This window comes from Jaculus jaculus, chromosome 1 (genome assembly GCF_020740685.1).
Source record: "Jaculus jaculus isolate mJacJac1 chromosome 1, mJacJac1.mat.Y.cur, whole genome shotgun sequence".
In the NCBI taxonomy this organism is placed as follows: domain Eukaryota; kingdom Metazoa; phylum Chordata; class Mammalia; order Rodentia; family Dipodidae; genus Jaculus; species Jaculus jaculus.
The window spans coordinates 149,314,106-149,330,814 of record NC_059102.1 but is presented as its reverse complement, the minus strand read 5'-3'; the positions used below and the strand labels follow the sequence as shown (position 1 = coordinate 149,330,814).

Sequence of the window (16,709 nt, the reverse complement as noted above, 5' to 3'; positions counted from 1 at the left end):
TTCCTCCACCTAACATCTCATCTGGATGAGATCAGCGGAGATGCTGAGCTCATTAAGCCCCTGGCATCTCCCCTCCCACAGGATCCAGGGCACCTGCCAAGTGCAGTTAGAGGAGCCCTTTCTGAGACCTGTGGCAGGTGGACCCCATGAGCAGGCAGGGTAAAGTAAAACAAGTATTTATTCTGCACCTCACTCTGGGCAGCCCGCAGCGGTTTCCCTAGGCGAACGCCTGTGTGCTCACAGTCCAGTCCTCCTCCTCCTCTCAGGCACCCCCACAGGGCAAGCCAATCCCACCCTCGCCGGTCCCACACCTGGCCCAAACTCACTGGGAACCAGGGCCAGCAGGCATGCCTGGAGGGACACTGGGATTCTTACCCTTTCTCCATCATCTCCTGGGGGTCCCGGGGGGCCAGAAGGACCAGGGTCACCCTAGGAAACCAATCGGGATCAACATCAACCACATGGCACCCACAGCTGCCACCCCAACAGACACCAAAAAAAAAAAAAAAAAACCCTCTATCCTTTGTCCTCTAGTTCTGATCCTGAACATCCTCAGCCCTGGCGGGCTGGAAGATAACTCATGTGCTGAGTAACGCAAAGCCTTATACCAGAATCTTATTTGGGTAGCCAGGTGGCAGCCAGTCTGAGCACCCAGCGGGCTGGGCAGGGGCCCACAGACACATGGGCACACTAAGCAGAAGGCTCAGTGTGAGAAGGGATGCAACGTGGTCCTGCACTGGGACCACAGAAAGAGGGACCACCCTAGACCAGGCAGCCCTTGAGGGCTGGAGGGGGCCACCTCACGAAAAACTGCAGCTTCGGGGTTCACGTGTAGCGGGTGCTCACTGGGTGTTCACCAATCAGTCAAAAGCATCGGCACAAAGAGAGGACAGGCACTGGATCGTGACGGCCTGGTGGCTGTGTGTTTGTCCTCATGGGGTCACGGGAGGGGCTGGCATTGGCAATGTGGGTGAATTCCAGTGGCCCCGTCTTGGCGTCCATGGAGCACAACGCTCCTCTCTGCAACATGCACAGCTGTGTGTGCCTGAGTGTGCTAGCGTGTGTCCACGTGTGCCTGCGTTTAGGCATATATGTCTGGGTATGTGTTTGTGCCCATGTGTGTATCTATTAACAATGCATGTGTGGGGCCGTGAATACCTGTACCTGGGCACGTATGTGTTGGTGTGCCTCTGCATGCTTGTGTGTGTGTGTGCCCATGTGCCTATGTGGGTGTGCATGCATGTACATGTGTGTATGCATGTGTGGGTGTCTCTAGGCATTTGCCTGTTTATGCTACTGAACGTGTATCTGCATGTGTGTCTCTCCTGCCTGGGTGTGTATGGATGTGTCTGTGTATATCATGCATGTGTGGCTATGAACGTGTGTCTCTCTGTGCGTGTGCACATATGGATGTGCCCCGTATATCCCAAATATGCTAAAAAATTCAAAGAGACATCAAAGAAATCCACTTCAAAGGAAAGTGGGTCAGAGAGGAAACTTCTGATGAGCCACAAATTGGACCCACCCCAAGCCAGTGAGAAAGCACGGGAGGTGCTAGGGTGGCTCTGGCCTCCGCTGTCCTTAGGAAGGGTGGCCTCTCGAGATTCTCCTACACTCCCCAGGCCACAGCCTCATGGGCGCAGAGTGTCCTGGCTCTTAAACTGTGAGTGGTAGTTACTTGAATCGCCCTCTGCAATAAGTGGGTTCTGGCAGGAGGGGCTCGCTCCCCACCCCCCAGATGTGTGGCGCTCTCGGATAGGCGCCTGGTGAGCTTGCTCGTAAGTTGCAGGCGAGAACTTAGTTTCTCTCCACTGGCTCTCCACCAACAGCGACTTTGTCCCAGGGTCCAGGCCCATGCTTCACTCGCAGCACTTAGGGTGGTGCCGCTATGGAATGGTGGGGACCTGACTCCACTGAGGGAATATCAGGTTGATCAAAGGACCCCTGGGAACTAGCCCTGTGCGCAGGGCCCTCCCAACTCCCATGGCAAACACTCACCCTATGGCCCTTCTCTCCCGGCAGCCCAGCCAGGCCATCAAAGCCACGGTCGCCCTGCAAGGACAAGAGGGCTGTGTTAGTTGTTACCAGCACAACAGGAAGCAACTGTAGCTACACCTCTTTGGGCACAATTCCACACAGCACCGAAGTACCCTGGACCCTGGGAGCTTCAATGGTCTTTCACACCAGGACTGGGGTGTGAAGGTTCCACTCCTCCCCAACACGCAAAGGCTGGGAAGGGAGAGGTGCTTATTGTCCCCGAGCCACAGGCCATGGGCGTCTGTGGGAAGGGCAGGCACGTAGCATCTCAGCGGCTGCTGCAATGTAACTGTGTCTACATTTGCTCCCGTCTCATTTCCCCAAGCAGGGGGTGAGTCACAAACAAGCTCCCTGCCTGTCCCCTAACGGCTACAGCTTTGGTACCCAGAGGGTTCCCACATACCAGCACCCATACTTCTTTTTGTAGAAACCCCAGTGCCATTACGCTCAGGCACCCTGACTCCTAGACCAGCCTTCCTCCCGGCCTCATGGAGCCCAGAATCAGCGCCCTTTCTTTAAAAAAAAAAAAAGTTTTCTTCTTTATTTATTTGAGAGTGGGAGGGGGGAAGAGAGAGGCAGGTAGAGAGAGAGGAGCACCCTTTGTTATGGGTATTCAAAACAGACATGATGAAGTCACAGTGGGTTTTTGTTTTGTGTGTGCGTGTATTTGAGGCAGGGTCTTACTCCAGCCTAGGATGACCTGGAGCTCACACTGGAGTTCACACTAGAGCTCGCACTGGAGCTCGCACTGGAGTTCACACTGGAGTTCACACTAGAGCTCGCACTGGAGCTCGCACTGGAGTTCACACTGGAGCTCACACTAGAGCTCACACTGGAGTTCGCACTGGAGCTTGCACTGCAGTTCACACTGGCCTCAAACTCCCAGTGATCCTCCTACCTCCAGTTCTGGGATTAAAGGCATGCGCCAGCTATAGTTGGGTATTTCGAGCTTTCAAATCACTTTGTGGTTGAAACTGGGACCGTAAATACTGGACATATTTAATACTGCCACCCCAGGTCACTGCAGACCTCAATGTCCAGCAGCTCAGGGCTAGCTGGGAGCATTTTACACTCAGCCGGGCCATGGTTCACAGCCTGCCAGATTCCTACAGCTCTTGGTGACCCCAGTCACAAAGGAGAAATTCAGACAGGGCCAGGGGAGAGAGGATGACCATGGGAACCACAGCAGCAGGGAGAGAACTGGCGATCACTCACCTGCACAGGAGTCCTTGCTCACCCACATGTAAATGCCTGCCCGCCCCCATCGCACCCTGGAGCACAGACCTCCCAAAATAGACCTTGAAAACTCATGCGCCATGGCCTTGGTGGCTAACCACGTCCCTGAACATATGGCCTGTTCACCTGCGCATCCCCAAAGGGTTCTCACAGCTGGAATCTACCTCACCCTTCTTAGCACACACATGAAGGAAGCTCACTGCCCCTTTAAGGAAACTGACTACGGCACCATTCTCGCCTTTATAATTCACTTGCCAACCTGTCTTCACAGCACACGCCAGAGGGCGGGCAGTGAGTGACCGCTCCCCCACAGTCACATTCTTCACACAAGGAACATGTTAGTCAACATCATCAACGTGACGTCAGGGATGAAGGGACCCTTCGTCTCTGGGCACGAGGCGGCGTGGGCAGTGACCTACCTTGGGGCCCGTCTGTCCAGGCATGCCTCTGGCTCCATCACTCCCAGCCCGACCCTAGAACAGAAGAGACGAGCTGGTAACACGGAAGAGCGAGCAGTTTGCCAAGAACCTCTGGAAGCACTTTCCCAGTGAGCCAAATTAAGGGGGTCCCCAGAAGACATGCCTGCTATGGGTCATGGCCCCACATGATCAGGCTAACGAGGGACCCAGACGTGACAGCCATGAGGGCATGCAACTCCACCACCAGGCAACTGAGAACATGGTGCCTAGCTTGCTGGGCTTTGCCCTTGACTGTCCCAGGGGCTTGATGCCATCTGTCCCTCTGAGTTTAGGAAGGATGGCATGCGCAGCATATCTAGCTTGAGGGCTTGGCCAGTCAGCACACTCTTGGTTTGCAGCTTGGGTAGCATGTTGGTAGCATCCATGAGAAACATGGTTTCTCGTTGCCATTCAGGAGGGAATTACAGGCCAGAGACCCGCAGGAGGAAAAGGGACCACCACTGTCTACCTAAGTGAAGAAAGTGACAGGCCCAAAGGGGTCATGTCCCACTAGACCACACAGAGACCCACAGGAGGACATGCCCCACTGAGATTCCATGGTGACCTAGAAAGGACATGTCCTACTTGGACCACAGGATGATCCAGAGGCAGGTCTGCATGGTGCACTGCTCCTGATGGCCACTTTGACGCCTACCTCCCAGCCATCAAACATCCGAGGGCAAGCCCGGGGTGCCCAGCTGATGCTCCTAAGGTTGAAGGGCAAAGCCTGGACCTTCAAGGTCCACGGTCACCACAAGGAGAGCAGCAAGGGGACTGGGGCTCGACCAGCCTCATTAGATCCCAATACGCCTCCGCACACTACTGAGGCTCAACAGCCCCCTCTTTCCCGTCACCTGAGGATGGCTGATCAAAGGTGCTGTCGCGCGTGGACTCACAGCCAGGCACACAGGCCACCTTTGGTCTCCACGTGCAATGAGTGACAAGGTCCACTTGTAGGAACAGGACAGGGCTACTCGGGACTTCCCTAGCTTGCCTGGAGGGCTGGTCTCACTATTCAACAGCATGTCCCCTTGGCAGTAGCTATGATCCAAAGGAAACGAGCCTGGTCCACTGCAAATAATGACCTTCTCAACAGGAAAGCCTAGGAGGCTGGAAAACTAAGGAACTACAGGAAGGCCTGCGCAGGTGTTTGGACTTTCCTCAAAGTCATAGACCCTCCTGGGGTCTTAAAGACGAGGCCTTCTAACTGACAATGATGTACGCTCAAGTCCTATTGCCACTGACCTGGGAAATGGCTTTCATTAGACTAAAAGACTACGCTGAGCACAGAGGCCGGGCATGGCTAGGTGAGCCGTCTCAGCTCTGGACACAGTGTCTGGCAATGGTTCAGAAAGATGCAGCCTTGGAGACAGACATGGACTTAAGATAGAGAGGTGCCACCTGACCTGCTGCCACAGGCACTGAGGGTGGGGGGGGGACAGCCCACCAATGATCTAGCCTCTGCCAGTGATCCAGATGCTTTCCCCAAGCCACATGCTCAGAGAGCAATAAGCACTCACCCGTCTTCCAGGCTTCCCCGCTGGACCAGGAGGACCCTGCACTCCTCGGGGACCCTGCCAAGAAAGGGTCACGACATGTCTCACTTATCCCCACACTAGGCATCCCCACAGGTAGCGAATATGAATGAGTGAGGAAGGTTCTTTACCTGAGGCCCCATGTCTCCTGGCTCGCCCTTCAAACCTCCACTCCCAGGAGGACCCTAGGGAGACAGTTCTGGATTAGCACGTGATCAGACAAGAAACACCGGGCGGGCCAGGGCTGTGCAGGGTGAATGCTAGGCGTGGAGCTGCACGCCTCCTCTCAAGGCCGGCCTGCCCTCCTTAGCAGAGCAAAAGGGAAGGTGGCTTTGCAGAGGGAGAGATGTGCAGCTGATGGGTCTCTTCCTGGTACTGAAAGGAACTCCAGGTGAGGGGCTCACAGAAGCCCCAAATGTCATGAAAGATGCCTCTCTCTCTCCAGGATGAGCTGGCTTGTGGCTCCTAATCGCCTGCAGCTGGGGACAGCCAGTGCATATCCCAAAGGGCCAGTTTAAGTCAAGAGCCACTGGGAAACTGGACTAGTCAGCCAGGGTTCAGGGGAATGGGGCCTAGGCAAAGTCAGCCAAGGACCCCTGATGATAAAATCCCGTGGCTGTGTAAGTTCACACTCTCAGTGCCCAGAGTGTCTGTGCTTGGTACTTTACCAGAAACTGAGTGTCCCTGGGCACGGTGCACCCATGTTGTGCTGAGGGGCCGCAGGACAGAACGGAACCAACCCCTCCACCCTCCCCCCGCCCCCAGCCTGGGCAGGGTAGGTCTGCAAACCTGTGGTTTGCCTCACACTGAAGTTACCTTCAACCCCGGGTCAGGGATCCAAGGAAGGAGGGGGCTCTATAAAGTTACAGGTTTTCCAGCCATAGGCACAGCCAGGACAGGTATGGTAGGCTCAGCCTGGGAGTCCCCCAGAACCCTGGTCCAGCAGTCCCACCCCAACTTGATACGTCCCCCCTGAAAGATGACAGTCCTTGATGTGTCCCCCCTGAGAGGTGACGGCCCTTGACGTGGCGTGTGTGCTCTGCAGGGAGAGACTGGCGCTCACACACCAGGGTGGCTGGGGAGCCTCTACCCTCCCCAGTATGATGGAGTTGGCACTGTTCAGCAGGAATGCCCCGTACCTTCAATGACCTTCAACACAACCCTCCCAACTCTCCCTCTCATAAGGGGTTGGAACGATATCAAGAGGCCACCTGTCCCTGCTGGCTGCCCCACTGTGATGCGAGATCTTGCTCAGAGAGCCACACATTGCTCTGTGCAGAAAACGTGGGCAGAGAGCCAGCCCTTAACAAAGCACCTGGCCCTAGACCCGCTAGCCACTCACCATAGGGCCGGGTCTCCCAGTAAGACCCATTGGACCAGCTGGTCCTCTCAGCGCCAACTGCAAAGGAAAGGGGAACACAGTCAGGAAAAAAAAGAAAAATACAAACAAAACTAGGTAGCTAAGAACTGATTTGTTGGCTCTTGACCCATGGGACATGGTCAGGAGGGAAAGTAGGCTCATGGAGACACTCACATTCAACCTATTCCTCTGAGCTCTCAGGGCCCAGAGGGAAACTGAGGCACAAAGGTGGTATCAAGCCCCCACTGTGGGCAGGGCTCCCCCACGGCCTCCTTCTCTCCAGCCCTCCTCTCCACCCTTCTGCCCCTGCAGTGAATCTGAAATCTGGCCACCCCACTGGGCTGGTTGGGGGATTAGTATCTTCCACGTGGACTCAGGCAGTCACTAAATGCTTTATTTCCAGGGGCAGACACTGCAGCTGCTCTCCAGCAACTGGGGAGGGATCTGAGGTGCATGGGGCGTGTGCTCCTCTGGCCTCTCCATCACCCTCTCACTCCCTCCGATCCTGGAATCCCACCTGCCGCGGCACAGGCTCACCCAGTCTTCCCAAAGAACCGCCCTGTTGCCCAACTGTGATTTCCGCCTTGGTACCACCTTAGTTTTGGAAGATTCTTTTGCATGATAAAACCACCTCAAGGCACTTCATCAGAATATATGCAGATTAGCTGGGCGTGGAGGCGCACGCCTTTAGTCCCAGCACTCGGGGAGGCAGAGGTAGGAGGATCGCCGTGAGTTCAAGGCCACCCTGAGATGACATAGAGAATTCCAGGTTAGCCTGAAGTAGAGTGAGACCCTACCTCGAAAACCAAAATAAATAAATAAATAAAAATAAAAAAATATATGCAGATTAAAAGGCTGGCAAGGCAGGCCCAGGTCAATACATCCAGTGGCAGGCAGCAAGTTCATCAGACTCCGTGTTGCATCACTCGGCAATTTGCTCCATAGCAACTACTCAATACTTAAACTGTCCTGTAATTACCCACGCGCGCTCTGGTCATTAACATCTACTCTGAGCTGCACCGGAGCGACATCAATATTTCGTAAACAAGGGATTGTGTGGCAGCTTCCTTGCACACTCCATTGGAGGATTACCCTCCTGCCCACCCTTCAGGGCAGCATCGGGCCTGTCATGGGCAATCAGCAATCTGAAGCCACATGCTTTAGCGGTGACATTCCTTAATGAGCTAATTCCCAGGAAAGAGACACATGCTCCTCTACATCCCAGCCTTAGTGGGAAGGATCCTGACGCCAAAGTGAAGGACTCCAGGCCTGGTGTGAGGGACTCCTAGCCCAATGCAAAGGCCCTGGGTTTCACAGGACCAAGTGCAAAGGTCCTGGGGCCCGTAAGACTTGGGCCCTGTTACCAAGCGCTCTGTCTCTCTTCTTTTTTTTTTTTTTTTCAAGGTAGGGTCTCACTCTAACCCAGGCTGACCTGGAATTCACTCTGTATTCTCAGGGTGGCCTCAAACTCACGGCGATCCTCCTACCTCTGCCTCCCGAGTGCTGGGATTAAAGGCGTGCGCCACCACGCCCAGCTGTCCAAGGGCTCTCTTTAATAAGAGTGCCTTCTTGCACCCAGCTCCAGCCCAGGGAGGCCACGTCAGTCACCTGGGAACCCCTTCCTAGATCCCTGAGGGTTCTTCTTTCAATTCCAGAGGCCCAGTGCAGGGCCTGGCACAAAGCAGGGTGTCCATGCACAGCAGGAGTGGGGCTCATTGGATCAGCCAAGCTACAGAGGCCCAGAGCCCTCCCGCTCTTCACTGTTGGACAGTGAACCCCTGAGAGAATTCCCCCCACATTCCCCATGCTCCCCAACTGGACACGCAGGACCTGATCCCAGAGAGGCCGGCCCGGGGCCCCAGAACCTGAACCCGTAGGTCCTCAGGGATTCACAGCACTCACCCGGGCCTGCTGAAGGATGGCCTGGGCCTGGGACTCCTGAGCAGAGACCATGGGGCCCTTGGAGCCCGCGTCGCCACCACCTCCAAACCGGAACTGAAAGAGCAAGATGAGGATCACCAGGGGGTTGACATGGCGTCATGATGACCCTAATCCAAGGTAGGCTCCAAAGGCTCTGGGTTCACAATGAGCCTCAGAGGGTCCAGACCCAGGCCCGGTGTGTGCACAATCCTGTTCAACAGCCCTCCTCTGATTTCAGCCCTGGACCACTGGAGACCCTCCTTATGCCTAGGAAGAACATTATGTCTCCATGGTTTTGCATCTTGATATCCCACAGCACCTGATTACTGCCAAGAGCAGCAAGCAAGGGCCCAAGGATCAGGGTTACATCCGGGAGGCAGTAAGGGACACCCTGGCTCTATGGCAGATTTGGGGCTAAGGTATGGTTCTTTACTCATGAACCCCAAGAAAAGAGCCTGAAAACCAAACATTGCATTTTTAAAAATTTATTTAGTTAGTTAGTTTTTGGTTTTTGAGGTAGGGTCTCACTCTGGTCCAGGCTGACCTGGAATTAACTATGTGGCCTCAGGGTGGCCTCAAACTCACGGTGTCCTTCCTACCTCTACCTCCCAAGTGCTGGGATTAAAGACGTGCGCCACCACGCCTGGCCCAAACATTGCATTTTTAAACATCTACCCTCAGAAGGAGAACCAGCTAACTTCCCACCTTCCTCCACATCAGATGCCCTGAGGGGGCAGTGCTCAAGGCACAGTGCTGGGGCTGAGGGCAGGGAAGGTGGTAAGAGTGAGGAGGTAAGGGGCCAGAGGGTTGCTGGTCTAGCGTCATCCATGCCTGGTCCTGCCTCCTCCCTCCCTCATCCCAGCCTGGTAGACTTCACCTATCCAGACCTCCACCCCTCCCCCTGAGGGCACTTCTGCAGGAGCCCAAGCTTGTTTTCCAGTGGACAGAATAAGTCCGGGGGTTGGGGGATACATACTCTTCCCTTCAGGGTCCTCTGTCAATGCAGGGACCTCCAACATCAGCAGTTCTGGGAAGAGTAGCCTGAAGACAAGCTAGCTTTGAGCCACTGTCTGAGCTCCAGGGTCCCCATCTGTGAATGTGTGGTCTCAGGGACAACCCCCTTCACTTAACACACAGGGAATGGGGGACCTGGGTTTCACACTGATACATCACTTAAAACTAAACACTAAAACCAGTGGGAAACTATCCCTGGTCCAGAAGGTTCTGGAATAAACTACCACAGCTATAGAAGATCCCATGTGACTTCAGAGGTAGCTTCCAAGGCAGCCCTTGTTTTTTTTTTGTTGTTGTTGTTTTTCCTTCCTATAAACACTGGCTGACTTCTTAGAAGACCAGAGACCTCATTCCTTCATCACAGGTAGCAAGAAGCACCAAGGGACCTGACTTTGGGGCTTCCCAACTAGGCCGGCCCCAGAGTGGTATTCTCATGATCTGTCTTCCTGCATTAATGACAGGCTCAGCTCTGTGGACCCACCCGCCCTGACCACCCATCCCTGCAGTTAAAGACACTCACCGGCAGCATGAGCATAGTCCCCGGAGGACCAGGCAGGCCATCAGCTCCAGGAAGACCTGGGCGTCCAGGAGGACCCTGGGGATGAGGAAGGAAGAGAGCCGGTCAGAGTGCCATAGAGATGGGGCACAGGCAGTGGCAAGAAGGTAGGGGTCAGACGACTGGGTAGGCAAGCAGAGAGCAACGTGAAACTCCAGGGCAAGAAAATGTTCCAGAAACTCAGAGAAGGTTGGTGTGTGACTGGGGCGCGAGGATCCGGAAAAGTCCCGGCCGTGGGGACGAGGCAGGAGGGGCTCAGAGCTAGGTCTGAGGACTCCAGAGAGGAAAGGTGGGGGCCGTGTGTAGGTGGGAGCCTGGCGGCGGGGCAGAGGGCTCAGGAGCGGACAGTGGCCCTGTACGGGTTCTTGCCATCAAGGGAGCGCCCCACCATCTCAACATAGCCCAGGCTCCCAGGCCCGAGTCTCCTGACTGTGAGTAAGGTAGGTAATTCAGCCTTGCTCCTGCCCCTGGCTTTGCTGAAAATGTGCTTTTTTTGGACAAACCAGATGGAGGTAAAGGACTGCACACAGGCGCAGAAAGCCATCCTGAGCAACTTCAAGTAGTGGGTACTCAGGAGCAAGGGTGCTCTCCTTCCCTTGCAAACCCAGTCCATCCACTCTGCCGTGCGGGAGGGGGGCATACACGCCCCCCCAGGACCAGCTTCTCTGAGTGACAGGGGACTTTATGACCATGTGAATACAGAACTAAGATTATCAGGTTTCCCATCAACATCCCATCATGCCACTCTCCCCTCCAAGTCAGGCAGACTAGCCCTGGCTTGAGTCAGAGGAGGTCTGGCTTACATCTGGATGAAATCAACTCCTCTTCCCCAGCAACCACACTGGAGCCAAACTGACAGCCCCAGTTCCATCTTCCGAGCCAGCCGCATTTATGCTCAGGGAGTGTTCCCACGCTGTGGGGCTGAGCTTCCAGTGAGGAGCCCAGGATGGAGTCCCAAATCTCAGCCGGGAACTCCCAGGACCTCAGTGACCTTCTGGAACTGCCCAGGAGTATACGCAACATATCCTGAACCCAGAGCAGAGAGCATCTGCCGGCGACAATGACAGACAGCTGCTCCCACACCCAAGTCCGCCCTCTTCGGAAACCTGCACACACGGGGGTGGACGAGGAGTGGGGACTCTTCCCCTGCAGAAGTGACCAGCACGAGCGTGAGAGAAAGAGCTGGAAGCATCCACGCCAAACACACTCTTTGAGCGTGTCTGCCAGTACACAAGGCTGTGGCTCCAGAGGTGAGTCTTCTTCCTGTTTGAGGGACTGTCCCCCCAAGCATTCTGCCCATGGAGCCTGTTGCCCTCACTCTTATCCTTTCCTGCACACAGTGGGCTCCTCGTCATGACCTGCACACAGTGGGCTCCTCATCCTTTCCTGCACACAGTGGGCTCCTCATCCTTTCCTGTACACAGTGGGCTCCTCATCCTTTCCTGCACACAGTAGGCTCCTTGTTCTTTCAATCCAGCCTTGACCACACACACAGAGCTCTAGGCTCTCTTCAGTTCACACTGTTATGATGAATACCCCAGGGTGTTGACTGGCCAGGTCTTTACAAGCACAGTGGCCAAGCCAAAGGCTCTGAAATCCCTGTTGTAATTAATGATGGATACTGCCACATGGCCCTTGCCTGCCATTCTGGAGAACAAAAAAAAAAAAAAAAAAAAATCTCAGAAAACAAAATTCCTATTAAAAAACAAAGATCCAAGATTGGGCCTGGTGGCACAGGCCTTTCATCACAGCTAATTAGGAAGATGAGGCAGGAGGATTATAAATTCAGGGCCTGCTTGGACTACAGAGTGAGTTCAAGGTCAGCCTAGGCAGCTTAGTGAGATGTCCCCAAATTTAAAAACAAACAAAAGTGACAGAAGGCTGGAGATCTAGCTCAGTGATAGAGTGCCTAACATGCTTACTGCCATGTGTTCTATCCCTACTACCATAAAATATAAAAATAAAAATAAAAATCCTAGACCAGGATGTACAGCTCAATGGTAGAGCAATTGTCTAGCATGTGTAATATCCCTGCCTTTCCCAATACCACACAATACACACCACCTCTCTCTTTCTCTCTTTCTCTTTCTCTCTCTCTCTCTTTCTCTCTCTCTCTCTCTCTCTCTCTCTCTCTCTCTCTCATACACACACACACACACACACACACACACACACACTCACTTTGCAGTCCAGGATTTTACTTGTAAAGCTAGTGGTCATAGCTATGTTAGAAATGATCAAAGACCAAACCTCCAATTTAAAATGGGGTTGGTTGCCCTCCAGAAAATAAGATGCTGTGTAGGTAGTGTGTATTTGTGTGCACATGTGTGGGTGTGTGACTCTGTGTGTGGGTGTGTGTTCCTGTGGTGTGTGGAGCTGGACCAGAAGCAGCACGCTGACAGCCTCTGTCCTCACACAGTGCACATTGTCAAAGGCCCTGACTCCAGGCTCCTTCTGAGCTACATAATGTGGCTGGGGGGCAGTTTCACCTCAGGGCAGAGGCCTCTACTCAGGCACAACCAGAATAGCTTCGAGAAGGCGAGAGTTGCTGAACAAGGGTGGCCTCAAAGCCCTCAGTGAAAAACATCCAGACCTTTGAGTCCTTTCAAGTATAAACTTGCCACACACCCTGCGTGTCTCCAGCCTGAGCCCAAGCTGAGCACAGGAGCTCTGACACAAGTCTTTCCCTGAGCTGGAGGACGTGGAGCGCTCACAGCCACCTGTCCTCTCTGCGGGACGCTGTACCCAGGCCCGTGTCACAGCTCTCGTTCTGTTATAAGACCGGTAGGAGATGCCGAGCAGAGCAAGGAGATGAGGAAACTACAAAGACGCTCATTAGCTCCAGTCACTGGGTGTAAGCAATGTTAGACCGTGCCTTGGCTTCTGCTCTGCGTCAGCATGTTGCTCTGTATTCCTTGATCAGCTGTCCCTGAGCAGATACCCTGATATAGTCATACTGAGCATTCTGGAAGCCCTGCCCCATGGGAAAGATCATGTAAAAGGAGGATCAGAGGCCTAAAAGGCATCTGTGCTCAGCAAACAGAGATACTCAGCCCTTCCACCCCCCACCCCCCAGTGATGGCAGCAGTTTTGGGGGAGCCTAGGCCAGAGAGGTCTTGGTCAAGTTGGTTTTACTTTGCTCTCTGACAGCCCCACAAGGGGGTGGAAGGACGTGGGCTTTTTCTGCTAGCTTTGGGAACCAGCCGGGCCCAGCTTCCTGCACATCGTCCACGCAGCTGTACCACCTGCTCACGACCCCGAGACCTAGACCACGGGGACTAGCAAGGGAGAGATTCTCATCATCTGGCCCTGTGGGCTCCAACCCTGCTCGCAGAGGCCACCAGGCCACACAGGACATACAAGCCCCCAGCAGAGGACTGAACTACGGTGCTCCTTGTGAGGGCTGGAGGGTGGCCGTCACCTTCTGTCACCTGTTCTGTTCTTTCCCATTAAGTCTATGGCCATCACTGTCACCTAGGACCCTACCTACCCTGTGAGCATGGGCACCCCTATCTCGACATCGACTACCACCCCAAAGCCACTATAACACCCCCAAAAGGCTGCCTTCGGAGAAGCCCTGCCCATTAAGACTCGGAGGCCACATGTTGTCTTTCCAAGTGACCAGACCTAGCCACCCACCCCCCCCTTCCCACTCAAACACTTACTAGGTCTTCACGTTGCCAGGCCCTGGAGACGGATACCTTCCATTAACATCCACAACCCTTTGTTTCTCTTGTCTATAACATATCCATCTTATTATTAGCTCTTAACTAAATTGCACTCACCAGTGACATTTCTTAGACCAGCAGACAAACCAAAGGAAGAAACGCAAGAGAACCCACGTGGTGCAGTACTCCGACCCACCACCAGGTGGCAGAAGGAGCTAACGGGCCAGGGTGCGGCCAGCGTTCTCCTCTGGCCCTGTAAGCCACCACTCCCCATTCCCCACCCCAGGGACAAGGCTTCCAAGCCTGAGGACTGATTTCCAACAGGAGGGGGCAAGAGCTGGGACTAATGCAGGTTTGGGGCTACAGGCAGCGGCACCACTGAGGCACAGAGAAACACCAAGGCTCTTCAGAGCCTGTCATCTGTCACACTAACACAGGGCCACTGCTGAGAACTGACCGGTCGCCAGCCAACCTCCTGCAAGGCCCAGGCTGAAGCCTACACTTCCAGAAATTGCTAGTGGTCCGGCATAGGGCCACGTGAGGGTTGGTCCCATAAAGATGTGAGCTGGTGGCAGTGAATGTCCCTGAGGCGGGGGACAAGTACAAGCCTTCTTACTCTCACCTCCACATTTAGGAACAATGCAGGGGACAGGGCAGGGAACACAGCACATAGGAGGAAGGCGGCGGCGGGGGGAGGGGGGGGGACACAGGCAACTCTATAGAACACACGGTCTCAAGGACCTGAGCGGGGCTCTTCTTACCCTTTCTCCAGGGTCCCCCACTTGGCCAGTGGGACCCGTGGTTCCTGGAGGTCCTGGAAGACCCTGAAATTAAAAATGAAAACAACTCTCTGTACACGATCAAGCCTGTGAACATTCCATCGTGGGGAGACGCCCACGGGATCCCGGCTCTTCCCAGAGGACCTATCGGCAGTTAGTGGTCGCCTGGGCAGGAAGGAGTCGGGTCTCTCAGGGGTCTAGTCATTGTTAAATTGCCCATACTCCAATAAATAACCCCAACCCACGCTCATACAAGCAACCCTAATTAAATTCAGTAGGACGTGGACACACACACACACGCGCGCGCGCACACACACACACACACACACACACACACACACACACACACGACATGAGCAGAGTAGGAAGGGGCTCAGTCAGGAAGAAGGCATATTTAATGGGAGATAAGAGAGAGTATTGCAAGGTGGGGATTCGATCACGATTCATTGCATATACACGCATGCGTACCAAATTGTCAAATCAAAATAAAATGTAATAGGCAAATAAAACCAAAACCATTGCAGACCTCAGAGCAAGGCCCTTCCCCTCCAGCTAAGTGAGGGTGGAGGCAAGGCCAGTCACTGGCCCTCCACTTTCCACTGGGAGCGTCTAAGGGGCACCCCCGCCCTGTACCACCCCTGAAGTCCCAGGGTAATAAAACCTGACACTCACCGCGGGACCTTCCGGGCCAGGTGGGCCCTCTATCAGCATGCCCTGCAGAGCAAAGGAGAGAGAGGGGAGAGGGTCTGAGACCGCAGCTACGGCTCGGCTCAGCCTCCGAGCTGGGCGGACAAGAGGCCACAGACATACACCAGCCCAAGCAGAGGTCAGCCATCTTCACAGACTTCATGGACATCAAGCTGGAGTGGGAACCACAGGGACCTTCCTTCTTGCATTCCAAATCAAGCCAGGCTACGGTCAGGGGTCAGGCACCCAGTGGGTACCCCCAAGCACAACTTCATAACAAGTACCCCAAAATATCCAGGCAAGACAGAGCCCCAACCAGCCATTCCTACTTCCTGCCATGTGCCTGAAGGATGTGTCCAGCCACCCAAGGGAAGGAGTGGACCTCAGAACCAGAGGCCAGGAGAACTGTGTCCATCAACGGCCACACAGATGAGCACCCTGCTGAGTCCACTAGACCACAGCTGCCCCCGCTCTTATCCTTCATCCCCAAATCCAGGTCCACCCTGCCTCACACCCCACAAGCTTCCCTGTGTCCTACCCCTAAATTTGGAGAAGGCCTCCTGCCCACGTGGTGACCCTCTGTCGCCCCTGTCCTGGAAGGAGGTTCTTACACTAGGAACCTGCATTTTCGCCCCTTCCGCCCTTGCCAACTTCTCTTTTCACTCCTTACCATCTAATCATAGGTTCCTCCAGGCCCCACCCATCTTGTGTCCCATGCCCACTTCAGGGGATCAGAGGCAAAGTTCTCCAGTCCTAGAGTCAAAAGTTCTCCAACCAGAGAGAAAACGTGCACAGCCAGAGCCGGGAGCCAGCTCTGTGCGCATGCCTGCACGGCCGCTGCCTGGCCAGCTGTGCTTGCGTACTGTTCCTGCGTGTCGTACGAGCTAGCCACAAGTGGGGCAAACACAGACGTGCCCTACTCCTTGTGGGATCTGGAGACTAGAGAAATAGAATGAGGTGGGAGGGCTGGAGGCATTGGCCCTGGGCCAGGCCCTCAGGGACAAAAGAAATAGATATGGGTGTCACGCCTCCAGTGTGCCTTTGATAGCACAGGGTCCTCTGTCAAACCCAAGCTTGCTCCTGTCTAGTGAAGAGAGCTGTCCAGGAAGAGGTGTGTGGCCCTGACAGGCAGGTCACTATGGACTTGTAGGGCACGCCTGACCAGAGGGCTACAGAGCGCACCCCAATGTCCTCTACCCTATCCATAAGGGCTCCTACCACCGCAAAGATGCACGCTGTGTTTACACAGATGTGCACCCGGAGAAATGTCTGTGCGTGTGATACGCACAGAGAACTCATCCAAGAAGTTCATCCTCCGGCTTCCTGTTTCCTCTGATAGACAGCTGGGAGGGCTCAGAAGCACAGCAGGGATCAAGGGGACCCACTGGCCCTGGCAGGACCCAGGGGACAGCAGCTGTCTTCCCAGACACACATGCTGTTGTTTTGGGGAGCGGGGGTG

The 16,709-nt window shown here is 54.6% G+C and overlaps 1 protein-coding gene across 2 annotated transcripts in view; it reads right to left on the bottom strand.

Annotated features, from left to right (window-relative positions):
- Positions 1 to 16,709, bottom strand: part of Col5a1 (collagen type V alpha 1 chain) — a 175,754-nt gene that overhangs the window by 80,816 nt on the left and 78,229 nt on the right. For both annotated transcript variants that reach the window (XM_045149160.1, XM_045149162.1), the window contains exons 10-19: positions 15,236 to 15,277; positions 14,546 to 14,608; positions 10,081 to 10,155; positions 8,529 to 8,621; positions 6,609 to 6,665; positions 5,398 to 5,451; positions 5,252 to 5,305; positions 3,693 to 3,746; positions 1,999 to 2,052; positions 376 to 429 (exon numbers count right to left, since the gene is read on the bottom strand). In XM_045149160.1, the coding sequence (XP_045005095.1) occupies positions 376 to 429; positions 1,999 to 2,052; positions 3,693 to 3,746; positions 5,252 to 5,305; positions 5,398 to 5,451; positions 6,609 to 6,665; positions 8,529 to 8,621; positions 10,081 to 10,155; positions 14,546 to 14,608; positions 15,236 to 15,277 (600 nt within the window). The remainder of the gene's footprint in view (positions 1 to 375; positions 430 to 1,998; positions 2,053 to 3,692; positions 3,747 to 5,251; positions 5,306 to 5,397; positions 5,452 to 6,608; positions 6,666 to 8,528; positions 8,622 to 10,080; positions 10,156 to 14,545; positions 14,609 to 15,235; positions 15,278 to 16,709) is intronic.